This window comes from Watersipora subatra, chromosome 6 (assembly GCF_963576615.1).
Source record: "Watersipora subatra chromosome 6, tzWatSuba1.1, whole genome shotgun sequence".
In the NCBI taxonomy this organism is placed as follows: Eukaryota; Metazoa; Bryozoa; class Gymnolaemata; order Cheilostomatida; family Watersiporidae; genus Watersipora; species Watersipora subatra.
In genome coordinates, this window is record NC_088713.1 from 35081561 (window position 1) to 35102021 (window position 20461).

At 37.3% G+C, this 20461-nt stretch overlaps 2 protein-coding genes across 3 annotated transcripts in view; one reads left to right on the forward strand and one right to left on the reverse strand.

The window, feature by feature from the left end:
• The window catches only part of LOC137398468 (uncharacterized), a 331058-nt gene that overhangs the window by 222026 nt on the left and 88571 nt on the right, over positions 1-20461 (forward strand). The window lies entirely within an intron of this gene.
• Positions 18688-19557, reverse strand: LOC137398216 (uncharacterized). Its single transcript, XM_068084321.1, has one exon. It carries the CDS (start codon positions 19555-19557, stop codon positions 18688-18690), a length of 870 nt encoding a protein of 289 aa, XP_067940422.1.

Consider the following 20461-nt stretch of genomic DNA (forward strand, 5'->3'; position numbering starts at 1 on the left):
GATTCCAATCTATGGCGGTTTTGTGATGGCGGCAATTAACTGTTCGCTTTTGAGCTTTTAAGAGCTTGCAATCACTTTTCCACATATTTTGCACCCACAACACAGCAGAGTAAGACATGGTGAATCTTTTGATACCAAATAACCGTAATGTGAATTTTGTTTTAAGTCAACCTTTAAACTAATAAGGTGGGTAAACAAGAATGCATGAGAAAAACGTGGCCATGTTTCTGTTTTCCCCAAAACCGTAAAACAACTAATTGACCACTATGGCGCTTCATTTTTCTACCCTTATTCTATAGTGGCGGTCAATTGGAGGTGGCGTTCAAATAGAGACTGGCGATGCATGTTTCAAATAGTTTCTCAAAATTTTGAGAAGATAATTATTAACCATTTAACGGGTGTAGTGAATGTTGCCTATACTTTGCCCTCGTCTATCGGTGGAGCGATATTAAACCTTATAGATGCAGTAAATCTGCTAACTTCTGCTTTGCAATTGGTTTGAGCTTTCAATTTTTATTTCCTTCCAGACTTGAAGACATATTTTCATTTTTAAATCTATATTTACCAATTTTACATAAAATCTTATCGCACTCATTTATATGTTTGCTACAAATCGCAGCAAAAACCAGCTTTATATGTGCAATAAAAAAGGAGTTACAAGCGTCGATCGATTATAGGACCAGATTAACGCAATGATGCTATTAAGTAATATGCTATAAATCTGCACATTTATAAGTTATATAATGATAGTCTATCAAACGCTATAAATATATATTCATAAACAATTGACATAAACGAAACATACTTATATTACATGTAAAAACAAAAATTTACGTTAGAAAACAAAAATATTTGCGCTGTTTGCTCGAATAGCTGCGTTCTGATCATTGCTTTCAATGGAACAAAAATCTTCTGGTGGTCCGATACCTTTAACAACGTCATCTGACCTCAACTCTTCTTCTGTGCTGCTAAACTAGTAAATATTATCGTCCAAACAATTTGTGGAGGAGCAAAACTTTTACGCATTGAATTTAGCGCTAACCCAAAGCGTAAAAGTTTTGTTCGCTAAACGTAACGTGGCCAAAATGTGCAAACCGTTTTTATATACGGCACATGTAGGTACATAATTTCGTTAGGGAGATATTGTGAAAAAATGTTGGCATGCTTCTTCTCTTCATTGGAAGAGGCCAACAGCTTTATAAGAAAAGAAGAGCTATGAACAAACGTTCAATGGTTGACGTACGAAACAAAGAAGAAGTTCTCGGAGACTATAACATTATTCAACAATATGATTGGCTTTCGGACAACAGCCTGTGATTGGCTGCGGGAAGCTATTGTTTATAAATTTCACCCATTCGTTGAACTAAAAACCCATACGGTTTTAGGTTCGATGCGTGGCGGATTAGAGTGTCCCGTGTTTGAATAAGCCGAGTTATATTTACAAACTCGAGTTTGTATGGTGGCTGAATGCAGCCATTTGGACCGCGACTTGGCGACTCGAGATTATGAAATCCTCGCCACGGTTTTCATAATCTCGGGCATAATAAAAATTTTTAAATTTAAATAATAAAAAACCTTCAGTCTGAAGGAAAAAAAATTTCACTCACTAGCTTATAAATTTATCTAATCACCGACAACATACAGTCAAACTCGTACACTCAGTAGTGACACTGATCGGCTCTCACTCTCCCAGTGACTAGTGTAGTAGAACTAACTAGTGGCAGTACTAACCAGTAGTAGCACAACTAGTAATAGTCGTAGACTTAAGCAATAGTTATACAACTAGTAGTAGAAGTGATGTATCTTACATAAATTATTAGCAGTAATCTCAGTAGTCTGTTCCTTTGATTTAGCAGTATATTCGTGATCTTCCATAGCTGTTAAATCTGAAATTAGATTTCTTTCTCACAATGAACACAATGAAATCAACTCAAACGCTAACTAAACATGGTGTCGGCCGAATTTTCATACTCGCGATTGACCTTTGCCATTCTAGGGGTTTTGAGTTTAATGACTTTGAACTTATAACCCCTGGAATGGCAATCACGTAACTTTTACATTGATTGTGAAACGTAATGCATGCGCCATATTGGAGAGCTAATCGTATGCTAGTGCCATTTGTAAACAAACATTAAAAAATGAGAGAAACATACGTGTTGAATAATTATTTTGTAGCTGGGTCTTAACAAAAACTCCTCCTACACAAGGTTTAGAGTGCCCTGTTTATAATTTACCTATTTATAATTTATGGAGCGAGGTATATCAAATGATAAGTATATGTAAAATAGACTTTCGTAGACCATATTAGTCATACAAACTGTTGTATTACAAATGCATAAACCCAGCAAATAATATATTCAGGCAACTAACAACCGTTCCATTACATTAAAAATTATATTACATATGCATAAACCATGATGGAGAAACTTAGCACATGAAGTATTTCGCAAAAAACGACATATATGCCGCCAAAACAGAAACCGTTTTTAGGATTTAAGTGATAATATCTCATGAATGTATGATATGTATAATAATACAGTATCTGTAAAAGATGGAATAAACTACTGCAAGAAATGAACAGAAATTACAAACAGTTGCAATAGAGGATAATCAAAATAATGCAAACGAGGAAATGCAGGCATTAGCGTAATCAGAAGATGAAACCTATACAAACACGTTACGGAAACTGTGTAAAAGGAGATTTGTATACTACTGAATATTGAGCCAAGGTGCATCAGAATGTTTTAGACCTAAATCAGATTAGAATTAACAGCACAACAACAACAACAGATGAATATTACAGTGAAAACATTGGGCTATTTCACGATCAAGTGTACATCAAGGATTTCAATTTTGTTATAACACTGTACTGTTTGTTCATTAGCAAAATAGTTTGTCAGGTTTAAGATTCTGGTAAAGTAAGAGAAAACCTCTACAGTGCAGAAAACCGTTTTCATTTTGGTGAATTAGAACGGAAGCTGTAGCCGTTTATGTCATCAAAATCCCCCAATTTTTGAACGTTATATCGTTTCATTAGATTTTTTATCATCAATATCGTGAGTAAAACTTCAAGAAGACATAATTATGTATGTATTTTGATCCCATAGCCCAGTAAAATTTTCAACAAAACAATATGACACTCATGTCACAAAGCTCCCATTTCTCGCCTTTTTGCTCATTTTATTGAATGTGCCCACCCGTTATGAGTTTTTAGTGTTTTTCTTGAGTGTGTTTTAGATGGAGGTAGTTTGAAACATTATTGCACCAGGTTGTCATTGTAAAATTCATAGGATTTTTCTGGCTCTTAGCTTCAAAATAAATGCTCTATCTTGTTTGTACAATGCATACTACCCCAGCTAGAATCTTTGGTTGAAAATAAGACATTGACAAAGTAAAATATGTAGTGTCTGTACCCCACTCTGATTTGAGAGAAGAAATACATATGAACTATTACAATCCATGTTTGGTTGTTTGCTTTCATATGCTTGTTCAAAAAAAACACAACTGACAACAAATCCTGAGGAAGTCATGCGTGTATTGGGGATAAGTAATAATTTGTGGTGTCCGCCACCTGAGTAGTGTCCGTACCCCCTATCTTTATAGCCATGTAAACAGAAAATCAATCAAATACCAATTATTTTTCTTAGTCAGCCATCTCAGCTGACATTTTAGTGTTTTTATAGCTGATTTTAGTTGACCTAGGACAATAATGTTTTGATGACCTCACTAATATGCTGGTGTGAAGGGTTTTTGACATCATAAATGCTGCCTAGTTTCCCAATCAATAGACACAGTAAGCACAATTTTTCTGTCTTCATTTGGTGACTGACAGTCTCATTATCCAAAGAAATTGTGAACATTAACATAGCTTGCATATCAATGATGAAACAACGATAATTATAACTCTGACCTGATGGGGGTGCGGACACAACAAAATTACACAATATGTTGTTTTGGATCCCATAAAGTATATATATATATATAATATATATATATATATATATATATATCAGGGAAAGATGCTATAATTGATCAGAAGCTGACTTGCTATCATAGGAAAGAAGGTAAGCACTATATAATTTATACAAAATTATTTTTAGCAATGTAGATAGATACAACAAACACAGCTTCATTCAATCTTGTTGTTCACAATTACGTGATGTAAGACGCAGTCAGACATAATGCTCAGTATATCAGTTGGTTGATGCTCAAAATGACTTCAGAAATGTGATGCAATAAGTAAGTTGGATAGTAAACATAGTTTAATGGGGCTTTTTCGTTGTTATATTGCCATTGATGAAGATTGTCAAGATTGTCATTGTCAAGATGAAAGGACATTGGTGAAACATAGCATAATCTGCATTACAGAAGAGAAAGCTAAGGACGCCACTGTGGTCATAGCCTTTAAGAATTTGGCTTTAAAAAGAGTGGAGGAAGAGAAACCAGTAATTCTCAAGCGAGTACACATATTCATTGATGGTGCTCCAGCACATTACATAAAGAGGAACTCATTTAATGACATCAGCCAGCACGAGATTAGCCTGCAGAGAAGCTTCTACGAGACCAGCCATGGAAAGTCAGTTTGTGATGGCCTTGGAGCTACAGTGAAGTCCAGTGTGTACCAGGCTATTATATCTGGAAAAGCTGTCATAGCAAATCCAAAGGAGTTCAATGAATACTGTAAAGAAAACTTAAAGATTTCCTTCAGAATGGCTAGGGGATATGTCACCAAGCGTGAATAATTTTTCTTGAAGCAAGGTGCCATCAATCTAGAGCGATCAAATATTCTGTCAGTCAAGATGAGAGTGAGACAACTCTATGCTGTGAAAAACACCAGCGTCTTAGGTTTTCTGAAAGGTCAGCTTTTTCCTGCTACTGTGACTTCTGTCATGACGAAGAGGGTGATGGGTGCATCTACAAAGGCTATTGCGGAGACTGGCTGGAGGAGAAACTGGCGCTGAAGGGAGCTGAGAGGACAAGAGTGGCAGATGTGTGTATTCCAACAATCAGTGCGGCATCTGTGCCAGTGGTAAAGACAAATTATAGACAACGCTTGTCTGTGATGGCCGTAACCTATGAGGATAGCTTTGCTGTTGGAGAAGTAATTGGAGTTGATGGAAACAATCTTGATGTACGGTTCATGAAAGAGGGTGCCACCAAAAGATTTATATGGACTAGAGAGCAAGGGACTGATGAAAGAAAGTTTGTTTTTTGTGCTTGAAAGTGAAGACATACAGCCATTTCAGCTTAACTTGAAATATGTCACAACCAAGTCATAAGTTATATAAAAAAATACCTTGCCTACAAATATGCTTATTTTTTGTATATTATGTGATGTCTGTACCCCTAAATGACGGGAATAAGTGTAAATGTTGTTTTATACAGCTTAATTCAACTTCAACCGACTTTGTTTATAGTTTATCAATTGATCAATAAATAAATGAATGTAGGTTTTCCAATGAAAGTTTTCTGTAGCTTTTTTGTAGTGTCCGTACCCCTTGATTAGCTTCACATTATTTGATGCATAGACATGGTTGTGTTCAAGCTAGCATTGTGAAACTTTATATACTGTTAACTTGCAACCTGGAAGACTTGGAAATTTTCAGTAGAAGCTTGAACCAATCCTGAGAGACAAAAAAATTTTAAAAATTCAAAAGTGTACTGAGTTTTACAAAATTGGTTAATTAGATGGTAAATATTGAACTCTAAGTTCCTCTTCTAGAACATTGATAACAGTTCCATTCTGTGCTCTTAGTGAAGGTTTATGCTTGATTCAATATATTTCTGCACATTGAAATGGCTGGCATAGCTTTTAATGTTAATATGAGAGCTGCATTGGATGTCATATTCTAATTTTGTAATGCCCGTACCTCTTTAAACATACCCTGATAAAATGTTAGTTAAAATCAGACCCACTGGAATGGTGTGCTTTGTCATTAGGTTTCTGAAAGGCCAGCCTTTTGCGCATACAATAATGTAGATTTCAAGTTATTTAAAGCAGTTTGGTTTTTTAGCTAAGGTGAAACACAAAATGCATACTTGATTGCGAAATAGCCGATTGTTACCGGCTTTTAAAGGGTACTACTTTAGTATATTATGCCAAGCGGATGCACCTTGCAATTTGAGTGTAGGAGTTTAGCAAATTGATGCTGTCGGAAATCATAAAACGACTGAATAAGCTTTTTCATCAATAACAGATGTTGGATATGCCATCTGCTGTGTCAGTAAGGTGTTTCCCAAGACATAGCACATCACTAGATCTTACACTGCTGATAACATACACCACACAATGGAATGGATCTGGCTTTGTATTAATATGAAAGTTACGATCTGCAACTAGCAGGATCCTGATGACACCGTCTGTCATAGAGGCGGAACGAGGCAGGTTTTTTAAGTTCGAGACGAGACTGGAGACACTGTCTTGTGTCAAGGGAGAAATTTGTTATTTAATTTACTTTATTATATTTATTTTAAATTTATTATAATAATGAATATAAAAAGTAGGCTAATAATAATAATTTGATATTTAAATAATAATATGAAATGTACTGTTTTTGTGAGTTTCCTTTGAGGTAAATACTACAATGGTTCTATGGTTTTATGGTTCTATGTGTAATGGTTAGCCTCTGGACCTTGAGTTCAATTTCTCCCAAGACAAATTTTGACCGCAGACAAAGTGGCACTTCTGCCCCAAAAAATCAGACCGTTGCTATAAAGCGAAATTGAAATAGCAACTCAATCAATGGAGATGGACACTACTATAGTTATCCTTGCAATTTGTTTTGACAGTAAGGCGTTGCTGTATCGATGAGCCCAAGTATCAAGTATTATTGAGATTATGAGGCCTACTATCTCTTGTGGGCAACTCTCTGCAGGTAATTATCTTATAATTGACAATAACACGCCAGTGGTTTGTTTCTAAGCGTCTGTGAACTCTATTTTTCTCCAAAGGTCAAAATAACAATTATTCTGTCAAGGCTTACTAGCTCAAGCAAAAATAACAATATGCTTATATACTTAGCCCTGTTTGTTATGGCCTTACTAGGTTAAATGAGTACATATCTGTTAGGCGTGTAGCAGTAGCTCTTACTGTAAACAGGGGCAGCTGAGTTAGCTCTCTTCTCTCAGGGCTTTATGGCTTCCTGGCTTGCCACCTCTTTTTGGGTGAATCGTGTTTGTTGAGTCTATCCTCGGCGAGCTGGTTGCTGCTGGCTCCTTGGCTATCTTGGGCTTATGTTAATCCTCCTATCTTGGCTTTTCCTTGCGGCTCCCCTTTGCCGTCTGGCTCGCTGCCAGCTTCTCCTGCTCTTCCCTTGATTTTGCCCCTCTTTTATACTTGTCCTTGAGCCATTGTCGAATGTCATTGGTTGGTTGTGTTTTACTTGCGGTCTTTGCGTAAGCTTTTGTGTAATTTCTATTTCAGATTCCTTGCGGTGAGCTAAAATTCCTTACTGTGGTTGGGATTCCATGACGACAAGCGAATGAGAAGTGAAAAATATTCTAAGTCCGGTAACAAATTGTACAAAACTGGCCATAACTCAAAAACTAACAATGGCAGCATTATAAAATTAATTTTACAGTAATCCTCGTTCTAAGACGCTACTAGCTAGCTAATTTATATGAAGCAAGAGAAACTATTATCATATTATGCCATTCTTTTTACAACCATTTCGTCAATATTTTCCCATAAAATACAATATCTGAGTTAATGAATAATTATGCTATATTTTTCTACTGCTCTACAATACAACATTTTCTAGACTATAATGATGTTATAAGCTATAACTAAATATACTAAATAAAGTGTTGTAAATTATTCTTTTACTGATGGCTGGTTGCTGATCTGGTGCACGCCGGCTGCTTCTTCGCTCCAACAAGTCATAAATTTGGCTGGCTCATGTAATATTGGCGATATACCTCCATTCTTGCCTGATACTCTGTAGAGTTGTTTGCTCCGCTGAATATCCATTAATAATTGTTGTAACCAGTTAGTCTCTTTCATATTAAGTGGTGTTGATCAATAATAATCGTGATTTAGTAACAATTTTATGCTGTTTTTCATTCATTAAGCTTTTCATTACAATGATCAGACAACTCCCAATCGAACTGATGTCCCATATATTCACATTGCATCAGCTGTGATGGTTGGACAACTCCCATGATTGATATTTCTAGCAGCATAGCAATTGCCATATATTTCATGTCTGCTTATTGATGCATCACAGTGTTTGGTGCAATGTTTTGCAGCAGTTGTGGTATTACGTGATCCCACAATTTATCATTTCTTTTGACTTTTGGTCATCTATTGCTTCAAACCCTGACACTTGTAAAAAATCGAGACTCGAGACAGTAAAATAATGAGCATTTGGTATTGGTTTCACTACACAAGGACTAGCGTACATGATATATAAAATTGATAAACCTACTTATAAGATCAATTTTCACCCGATGTAAACGATTTGAATACAACAAATTAATAGCGATATGCGCGTAATTTTTTGTAAACAAGAGTAACGCAAACAGCTCTAAAACGGCGAAGTTATATATTTCTAAAAATTTTTGAGCTGGATTGATAATAATTATTATAAACATATTGCTTTGTACATGTATATTTTTACCATCTATTGAATAGGTCTTACTTTTTAATGTAATAAAATTTGTAATGAAACCGATAGCCGTTGATCTACAAAGAAGTACTACAACTAAAAGAACACACGATAACACTTTCATTCTTATTGTTTCATTTATGTTAAGTTTTGTTTGTGTATTAACTGTAGTATGTGAATTATATTTAAATTGTACTCATGAAATTATATGAATTACTGTACCGTATATACATGTACATGTATTTTTTATATTGAACTAACGAAAATGTCATTGTTACCCGAACACGGACTATGGTCGACACGGCCCTTAGTTTGTTTCTCCGTGACCGGGCAAGTATTACCCGCAATTGGTAGTTTATGAAAAGGGCCCGAATTTTATGAAGGGCAGTGGAGTTTGGAGACGATACGAAAAATATAGAAATTTCACCCGCAACAGTTTTATTTAATAAATCGAATTATTCGGAGGGTAATTGGATACCACCTGGTATCTGTTTTAAGGACACCGAACCGGACTACAATATATTAACAGGGCGGCTGTCCGGACTACATGAATAGGACAAGTATAACTGGAGTGGCTCAGAACCTGGTCATTTGACGGGGAGGGGGAAATTTGGCCATGACTCATCAAGTTCCACTTTAACCTCGATATCTGCAATATAATGTATTTATAATTCATTACCTACAAACATTGATTTTGGGACTGGTCCTTTTTGTGATACAAAAAGGACCAGCCTAAGCAGTAACACCTGTACGTCCAATATTAGATGTTGGGATAGCTTTGTTAGCTTTTGGTAACATTTCCACGTCTTGGGTGATGATATCCTCGCACTAATGCAGACAAGCGTCTACACGCGTCTATTTTCGCTGTAAACAAAAGTAATCGTAGCAATTCTTAGGCAAAAGCTTACGAATATTAATTATATATTGGTAAGCACTCCAGAACTGTACGCCTAAAAAGCCTAATGCTAGGGTCATGGCCAATAAGTTAGCCGACGAAGCGTACAGTACGTTCGCAGTTGTTTGTTTGTTTGTGAATATTATTTATTGAGTTTTTCATGAGTAAATTGTGTTCTGTTGACCTCATAATTAAAAATTGAAGCTAATATAATGTGGTATAATATGATTGATAGTGGCTGCAATAATATGATTTCTATAAGAGGATAATAAGGTCGTTGATTGAGCTGAGTATATCTATATATACATGTACGTATATACGTGTGTGTATATATATATATATATATATATATATATATATATATATATATAAATTGTTTCTTGAGGCGAGTTTGAGCACTCGCCTCAAGATCTTAGCTGTTCCCAATAGCACACTTTTTTGCAACTCACCTGAGTTGATTGCTGTTGGTATTTGGGCAAGCCACATTTTATGCGCCGGTGTTATTGCGCCCAGTGCCCCAATGACTACTGGGATTACAGTTGTTCTTACATTCCAGCATTTTTCAATTTTTTCTCCAAGAGGGAGATATTTCTCTACCTTTTCTTTTTCTTTGCTGGCTATATTGTAGTCATTGGGTACTGTTATATCTATCATAGTAGCCCTCTTGTTCTCCTTGTCTACCACCACTATATCTGGTTGATTTGCTAGGACATGCTTGTCAGTTCGGATGTAGAAGTCCCAGAGGATCTTAGCCCGGTCATTTTCATTGACCTTACCAGGAGCTTCCCACCAGTGTTGTGGTTTATTAAGGCCATACTCATCACATAGACTTCTATACACAACACCTGCGACATGATTATGCCGCTCAGTGTATGCGTTCCCTGCTAGCTGCTCGCATCCACTGATGATGTGTTGGATGGTCTCAGGTGCATCTTTGCACAGTCTGCATCTAGGATCGTCTCCAGTGTGATAGATTTTCGTTTGGAGTTGCCTTGTTGGGAGCACTTGCTCCTGGGCTGCCATGATTAGCGACTCTGTATTGGCCGTTAGGTTTCCTTTGTTCAGCCACATATATGTCTGGTGAAGATCGCCAACCTTAGACTATATATATATATATATATACAGTCAAACATGAATAACTCGTCCACGGATAGCTCGAACACATGGTTAATTCGAACATTTCCTTTGGTCCGTTCCCACGTAATGATAAATTGCTATAGATAACTCGAACTCAACACTGTTAATTCGAACTGTTTTTTTGCCCAAGGGCTACCGAAACGGTTGTTATCGCTTTAGAAAATCACTTTATTCAAAGCCATAGAGGTAAACTTCATCTTTTCGTAATTCATAAGCCTCGTTATTACCACCATCGGCAAAATATTTTTGTCAACGACTTTTCTAAAGGTTTGGTAAAATTTGATTTATATTGCTATACGATGAGTAGCACGGGCTAGCCTGGTCACGCGCGCAAGGATTTTCGCCACGCACATACAAAACAAAAATCGCATGTTGTTTTTGTTTTGTATGTGCGTGGCGAAAATCTTTGAGTGCGTGACCCGGCTAGCCCGTGATGAATAGTTTTCCGACGTTGATTCCGTGTTGAATCAACGTCGGAATGTTGAATGTTTAAAACGTCTTAAAAATTGTTGTAATTAAACTTTAACGTTGTCTGAGCTACAAAAAACTATTCATCGTTTGACCTAAACACAGAATACGTGTGTACATTCAATAAGTATCTATTAAAAAAACGTGATTGATATAGAATGTACGTAAAACCTCGTAAAACTTCTAATTGAACTGCCTCGGAGTGTTGCTCTTAACGAATCCCAGGTAAAGTAAGATAATCTTTGCATAAACTTCAAGAAAAAACGGCAAAATTGATCGTGGGTAAAACCCCAAAAGAAAAAAATGTCTTTTCTTTTGAGCATTTCATCAACGATCAAGTTTTGCCAATGTCAATCTGAAAAACGTCCTGGCAATAACATCACCTCAAACAACAAACCGATCTCAAGTGATAGAAAAATCTCTATACTTTTTCATAAAAACGTTTTAAACTTTACATTAGAAGCATTTAATTTGAAACAAGCCATTTGTGCTTTTGATTTATATTATAGTTTGTATATGTACATGTATCTACTAATAAATAAGTAAATACATGGACTTGTGACAGCGCTCTGATAACTTGAACGCTCTGATAATTCGAACACTTTTGCTCGGTCCCTTGAAGTTCGAGTTATCCATGTTTGACTGTATATCTATAATGCTCAAGTGAGTGAGTGCTCAAACACCCAGGTCTCTGGTCGGAGACCCGAGTTAGAGCAGAATTTACCACCCATACGGGGTAAAGATGCCCCGATTCTAAATTCACCAGCCGATTCAGATACCGATCCGATATACCGATCCTAATTGAAAAATAATCCGATTCAGATACCGATTCAGATCTTTTGTGTTGCATAGATAGTAGCTCATTTTATTATGCAAATACAAACATAATGCAAAGAAAACATGAATATTATTGTATTTATTTGTTTGCATTTATGGAAAAAAATATATACATATTCACATACTGACATACTGACATACAGTGCATGTAGTAACAAAACAGTCCATGTTTCTTGTAATTTGTAAATAAAGGTAATTACTGTTAGTGGTACAGTTCTATCTGTGATAACGAAGTCCCTCTTCTATTGTTGGATGAACTGCTGTGCCTGTACAAGTTTAGAGCAAATCGATGTTTCTTTTAAAAACCGTTAGTGATTCAATTATCTCAGTAAGACGTCTCTTTTCTTCCATCATTATCAATGTAGCCAAGCGTACTGAATGGGGATTCCCTTGCAACAGATGTTGGAGGACAGGCTACATACCGATACGCCACTGGGGTTACCGTTTTTTGTACAATACAAACGATCCATTGTATCGTCAGGATCAAGAGAGTGATAGATAACTTTATGCGTCGACTGTTTAAATTACTTTCGTAATGCTAGTAAATAGAAATATTACACTGCGTTCTTGTTTCCCATTTTTGTTATCTTGTTCGTGATTGCTTGCAATAAAACCTATCGCTGTAATTGGGAAATACCACACTTTTTGTTTACGTTCTGGCTAAAAAGTTTCCTTCGCTGTGTTCGCTGTGTTGATCAGGCTATAAACATGAAATAAATTGTGTGGCAGGCCTGAAATTCATTAAGTAAAATTAAGAAGCTTACAGCTGATGATTTTTTATTAGTATAGCTGGCTAAAATACGGTTTTCTGCTAAATGGTTGATCTGTAAAAAGTATCGGAAGGTTCAGATTTTTTAAGAAAAGATCGGCCGATACCGATTCAGATACTTGACACTCATATCGGCACCGATACCGATTCCGATACCAAAATCGGGGCAACTCTAATACGGGGTATCCGGGGTGAGGAAACAATTTATATATATATATATATATATATGAATATATATATACACACACATATATATATACACATACATATATATGTACAGAAGTAGGATTACATGGGTTACATTTACAGAGTTGGCATCATGATTCTGGTGCAGCTGCTGAGTACAACCCGATTGATAGAAAGTTTAAATAAACAAACAAAATGTCTTTTATTGATTGCACATGATTTAATAATTGCAGCAATTGTAATGAGTGCTATCTAATTTCATTACAATCCCACCTAATTTCAATGAACCTGAACTTTATTAAAGGGGCTTTTTGTAACTGTGATATGATATGGTTGTTTAACATGAACTAAATATGTGACTTGATGTATGCTTAAATGGCTGAATGGTTATATGTAAATTGAGTGGCCAAGAGTTAAATCTAGTTAAGTTAAAGAAGAAGCACAATGTTTTATATTGGTCTGCTTAGGATAAGGGCTGGTTCCAAAGGTCTTCCAGTTTTTTCGAGGTATTTGTTACCTAGACGCACCTTCACGGTGCTCACAAGCTCGTCTGCACCGAAGATAGTGTCTGTAATTATTCCGTTTCTCCCGTCACATCGAGGGGCATTGTCGTCTTTGACTAAAACAACATCATCTAATTTTTCACCGAATGTTGGTCCACTTATGCCGTGTCTGCATTTGTTGTAAGTACTGTGCCTTCCATGTAGTGCAGAATTTTTCTGCGAATTGTTTGGCCATCTTCCAGCATTTCTTTCCATATATTTCATCTGGAGAGAAGCCTGGGGGTGGGGCAAGAAGCTCTTTTGTTTTCATGGTCAATAGATGGTTTGGTGTTAAGATATGCTCTTCTGGATTGTATGCTCCAATAGATGGTTTGGTGTTAAGATTGATCTTCTACAATCTCTAGTAGGATTGTTTACGCCCCAATAGATGGTTTGGTGTTAAGATATGCTCTTCTGGATTGTTTATGCCCCAATAGATAGTCTGGTGTTAAGATATGCTCTTCTGGATTGTTTATGCCTATTGCTGCTATTCGACGACTGTTGATAACGCTTGCTGCTTCAAAAAAAGCAGTTCTCAAAGTTTGTGAATCCAGTCTCATACTGTACTTTAAGAGCATGCCATTCAAGACAGCTCTTAATGATCTTATTAATCGCTCCCAAGATCCTCTTTGATGGCTGGTGTCTGGAGAGTTGAACTTGAAAGTAAAGCTGTTGTCCTCTAAATAATTTTGGAGTTTCCTGTTTGCAATTTGAGAGTGCCTGTAACGTTCATTTTCGGCGCCAACGAAGTTGGTTCTATTATCACAATGGATTGTATTAACTGGACCTCGAACTGCCATGAAACACCTCAAAGCTTTCATCAAGGCATCCGAACTTCTCACCATTTAAGGTACAAAGTTTTACAGGTTCCACTTAGGTTACTTTGGGTTTTAGAGTATGTATGATATCTCTTGAAATAAAAAATCATCTGATTGATTGTCTAACAAGGTGTATACCAGTATTTTTGCTCCTGTACCCGCTGAGACATAAACAGGGATAGCCATGCTTGTAAGACGTTGTCGTGTTCTGACACATCTGACACTCAGTTAGCTCAGTGTGCTAGTTGCTTTGACACTGATATCGGTGACTGACTTTTCATGCTGGAGTGGCTTAGTTTTCTTGACCTTTGTTTTTGGTTCATTTTTGCTAGTAGGCTAGGTTCAAGTTTTTCTCCTGCTCTGTCTAACCTTTTTTTACGGTGTTCGTTCCAATTGAGATCATGATTGGCCATTGCGGGGTGCATGTGCCATATGATGCAAATTAGGGTTGTTTTACAGCCTTTCGATCTATGACCGCTGGAGAAACACCAAAAACATAGACCCTTCTCTCGCACAATTGTTTTCTTATCTTCCTTTGACTTTTCTTGTAGCTCTCGGCAGTCAGTGTTTTGTGATTTTCAAGGTTGCAGAGAAGGCATGCATCCTCTCTTTCTGTAGTCGCGGAGAAGTAAGTTCTTGTGGCTTTGAGCTTGTTATATTTTATCTTGTGAGTAGCAGCTTGTGATACGGGAAGTGACATGATGTATGCCTCATCTTTAATAAAGTCTGAAAACTACAATATGGGCCCACTTGATTCTAAGCCAGTCTGGCACCTTTTCCATGATTTTTTCATTTTCAACACAGTCGTTCAGAACCTGTAAGGGCTTGATCGTTACCATTGCGTTATTCAAGTGACACAAAAAGCCGCTGAATTCACAAAGTGCTTTCCAATCTTTTAGCGAAACATTGAGCCATGCATTTAGCTTGCGGCGAAATGATCTGGCAATGGTTTTCTCATTACCGCAGCGCTCCTTTAACATAGCTCTAGCTGCGAGGTAGACATAATCTGTGTTAGTGGTTAAGTATCCTTCTATACACTTCCTAGCTTCACCACTGATAAACCTTTTGAGATGTCTCAGTCTTTCATGACCCTCGATTCTTTCTGTACGCAAATATGTATGTAAGTCCATTTCCCAATCGGAAAATTGCAATACATTTCCTTCAAAGGTAGAAGGCTCTACAGATTTTTTCTGAGATTATCAGGACCACCATCAGATCCTGATTCTGTTTTCATTTCCGCAACTACTGCAATATTTATGAAAGTTGATCTAGAAAGAATGATAGTGATCAGTTTTTCATATATATAATAAGATGTCATGAATTTCCTGAAAAAAAATCTTCAACATAATTACCTTCATCACTGTTTATCGTGACTGATGAATCATCAGGTTCCACTTTAACTTCGATAGCTACAATATAATATTTATTTATATATATTTATAATTCACTACCTAAAAACATTGATTTTGTGGCTAGTCCTTTTTGTGATACAAAAAGGACCAACCAAATCAGTACTTTATGCTGGCTGTCTAAAGCATCACAATATAACAGTATGTAGTTACAATACACTATGGCTTGAGGGGGCAAAGTTATAGCAGACATGGGAATATAAGATATCGTAAAACTTCTATTTGAACGCCTTGCCACCATATTCTCAACCCTTTTTTTTATAGTGGTGGTCAACTGGAACTGGCGTTAAAAAAGGCTGGTGTTGTTTTTTTTCCAAACGCTCATCAGAATTCAGGGAAGATAAATTTAACCCTTTTATAGGCGAAGTGAATGTTATCTATATTGCACACTTTTCTGCGGACTGCGAAATTAACCCATTTGATTGCAATGAATCTGCCAACTTGTCACGGATCGCTAATAGATATGCATTGGGAACTGAGAAACATCTCTAACAGTTGAGATCTATGGCCTCGATTAACCTTCGATGATATTGTTTTGCAATTGTCTGGTGCTTTAAATCTCTTACTGCATTTTAACTTTGAAAGTAAATTTTCATTTTGTAACTATATTTAATGATGTTGCATAAAAGCTCATTGCACTCATGCATTTGTTTGGTGCAGTTCGCAGCCAAAACTTGCTAATTTATAAGTTATACAATAATAGTTTATCAAACGCTACAAATATAAATTCATGAACAATTGAATAGCGTCCAAATAATTGTTTGAACAGAGCAAAACATTTACGTGTTGCATCTCACACAAGCGATAAGCTTGCGAGTTGTATCGTAAAGCACATCTTTTAACCTAAAACTAGCCATTCGACTATCATAAATGTAAACCGTTTTTCACATATGTCACAGTATCAGGACCACATTAAACAAGCAACTACTATTTGCCTGATAAATATATTAATTATTTCTTTGATGTTGCTTTTAAAGTTTTAATGAAAAAAAACACGAAATTCTTTGGACGACCTTTGAAAAAACGGACGTCGATGTGAACAGAAACAACAAAATAATTCATTGTTATTGATGCAACCAAGTCACTAATAGTACGATTTCGAGGACACTTTTTTACTGATCACTTGCTATTATGGAATCATTAAAATCAAATAATGTCAAAGTGGTGGTTGAATAGGGGTGGCGGTCAATTTAAGGCTGGTGCTTGATTTTAAAACTTTTCTCCTATAGTGGCAGCCGAATGGAGGTGCTGTTCAAATAAATGTGGCATTCCAATAGAGGTTGGCGTTCAATTAGAAGTGTTCAATTATGTCTACGGAGAACATAGCTATACTAGACATGACTATAAAAAAAATAAAGATGGCAGACAGGCTTAAAAAGGACATGGCTAGAGAAAAAATGGGTATGAAAAACATGAATACGTATTGCAAAATTTCTTACAAACAATAATCTTTGCAATATACATTGTTTAGTAGAACTATCTAACTAATCTGTTGGATAGAGATGGTCACTCAGACCATCTGCTTCAGGGTCTGATTTTACTAACACAATCATGGTCAACATTACATGGAGAGATTACTTTATCTGAATAAGAAAAGAGTGTAAGACTACATTAAGTAAAATCCATGTTTCCATGCAAGCGATTGTGGAGAACTAGCTTTTTATGAATGAAGTCTACTTGTAAATAAATAAAAAACAATTCACCTGGTAGTGGCCAGATAATGGTAAGTAAATATTGAAGTAGAAACTTATTATTACAAAAGTATGCCGTAAAACCTGTATTTTAACGCCATGGCGCTCTATTTTCCAACCCTTTTCTAATATAAGCTTTCAAATTGAGGTGGCATTCCAATAAGAGACTGGCTTGGTATTGTTTTAAAAAGCTCATCATCATTTGGGAGGGTAAACTTAAACCTTTTACGGGCATAGCAAATGCCATCTACATTTTGCGCTCTTCTTCGAGAGGAACCAGATGACATTTTAGTCTGCGCGATGCTTTGCAATTTGTTAGAGCTTAATATTTTTATTTCATTCCAAATTCGAGATCCTGTTGACGCTGAATTTGCATTTGTTTTTATTTAGGCTTGTATGTCTCTTCTCACATCAATTGATATGCCCTGTTAGACATGTGTCGTATGATATCTGGTCGCTTCCATACACAAGGATACCCGTCTGCTACTCCGGCCAAGCCTTCTAGGCTTTCGTGAAGTTTTCGCTGAAAAATATCTCCACTCACTTTCAGTCCGAACGGCAGTCGCTTCCAGGTGTATCGGCCTCACGGGGTTACCATCGTTGTGAGGTATGAGCTTTGTTCATCAAGGGTGCATTGCCAGTAGACTTGGGACAAATCTAACTTGGAAAATACTTGCGCAGCCCCTATTTTCGGGAGAATATCTTCCATTGTTGGGTTCATGTATCGTTGCCTTATCAGTGCTGTGTTTAAGTGTCTGGGGTCCAGACAAATTCTCAATGCTCCTGATCGTTTTCTTGCCACACACATTTGGGAGCACCATTCGGTTGGTTTCTCCACCTGGCTAATGATACCTTGCTGTACCATTCTGTCAAGCTCTGTCTTCACTTTGCTTTGGATCGATACCGGTACCCGGCGGGGTTGTTCTTGCCTCGGTTTTATTTCCGGTTCAACGCATAGGTGTATTTCACCATCTATTTCACCCAGAGATTCATTGAATGCCACGCTCGTGGTGTAGTCTCCAGCTGTGTGAACGTGTTTAAAGTTCCCATAATTTACTGTGATGAGGTTCATCCTCTCTACGGTGTCACGCCCCAGCAGTGGGACCCAGTCCTGTTCAACCATTTCAAATGTCTCCTTGTGACTCTTCGACGTGTCCTTGGGGTTAGCTAAGGTAAGTGTGCATCGCCCTAGTGGATAGACAAGCTGTCTATTGTACATCACTAGGGTAGTGTTGGTTGCAGTTAGCTGGCTGGCTCTGACCGCTGTCTTTGATATGAAGTTGGGGCCAGCACCTTTGTCTAATTGCTATTTGGCAGGCCTGCCTCCGATCAGCATCTCGACGTACAGGGGGGAGATTTGTTTTTTGCAAATGGGTTTGTGGCCACAGTAAACATCCCCTTGTATGTTGCTACTGTGTGTAGAGTGGTAGGTTCTTCTGATCTTGACCGGCATACGGCTTTGAAGTGGTTCTTCTTGTTGCAGTTTGCACAAGTTTTACCCCATGCCGGGAATTTTTCCTTCTTCATTTCGTGTTGATTTCCACAGTATCTACACTGGCGTCTGTGAGTATCTGTGTTCCGTTTCTTGCTTTCGGCCACATGCACGGGTAGGCCTGTTGGTTCTGAGGTCTCCCCACCTGGATGAGAGATTGAGTGTAGTTGTTCTCTAGCAGCTTCAAATGTCCGGCATGTATCTATACATGACCGTAGGGTCAGTTCGGGAGTTTGCAGCAATCTTGCACGAGTTGTCTCATCGCTGATGCCCATGACGATGCGGTTTCTAATGAGTGAGTCCTTCAGATTGTTAGCTGTGTAATTGCACTGGTCTATCATCAGACGTAGTGCAGCGACGTAGGTGTCCACCGATTCGTTTGGTTGTTGTTTCCGTGAGTTGTATCTGTCAAAAGTTTCGCTTCGTACTCCAACAATGCGCCCTTGTATTTTGTCCAATATCTGTGCAACTGTGTCAGTTGCCGCCGATTCACACTTTGAGTATAATGTGACTGTTCGCATACCAATGGTGCCCATTAGTACAGCTCTTGCGAAATTAGCCAGTCTGTCGCTATCTTCCAGCATTGTGATCGTGGAGTAGCTTTCCCATAATGACCTCCAGAGACGCCATGCATTGGCATCAGCTGGAGTGTTTGTTAAGTTTAATGGCTCTGGCGGTTTTAAAGTTACTTTTGGTAGATCAACCATAACGTTATTTATCGTTAAAGGTTGACTTGCAACAAACTTCACATTACCGTTATTTGATATGAAAAGGATTCACCATGTTTTACTCTGTTGTGTTGTAGGTGCAAATATGTGGAAATGTGATTACAAGCTCTTAAAAGCTAAAAAACAAACAGAAAATCGCAGCCACACGAGACCACCGTAGTTTGGATTCATTTTTCAAAACGGCTCAAATGTGATGTAGTTGTGAGAGATGGTTTCTGTTTAAACTTTCTTGCAACCTTATTCGTCGAAATATTTTCACAAATAAACTTCACGCATTCAATAAAACTATGTCTATTGATCTTACGCGTCTATTTTATCGTCATCGTATTGCTGTCACTTTTAGCGCTGATATCTTATAGCTTACCGTTAAAAATCATTAAACTTTTTAACCTCACCTCGAATGAGTACATATCATTGTCTGATAATCATGACGAGCCTGTTGGTCACCTGTGATAATCAAAAAGTGCTGCAAAAATGATTTGCGAAGTATTGGGTCACATGATCAGATTACGACTTGACGATTGAATAATGCCGAAACAAAACTGTAAAGTAGCGAGCGCAGACCTGCCAACCCAATAGTGGGGCAATGCGTGAGATTTGGTTTTGGGGCAATTGATGTATCAATGATAGTATATATAAAATTGTGGAAATTGGGGCCAAAATCTCACGCATTTTCATTTTTTCTTTGGGGTGATTGCGTGAGTCTCACGCCCAATGCGTGAGAGTTGGCAGGTATGAGCGAGCATCTATATTTGAGACGGGGTCTTTGGTAAAACCCGAAGTGTTTGTCATAAACTAGGGCTACGATAAGTTTTATATTGAGCTTTGTATTGGCCTTTAAATTCACGTGAGAATATACGTGACAAGACGATAACCAAATTTT

What these genes read in the sequence shown, in the direction of transcription:
- LOC137398216 (XM_068084321.1), bottom strand. Translation starts at nt 19,557, where the DNA reads ATGGTTGATCTACCAAAAGTAACTTTAAAACCGCCAGAGCCATTAAAC.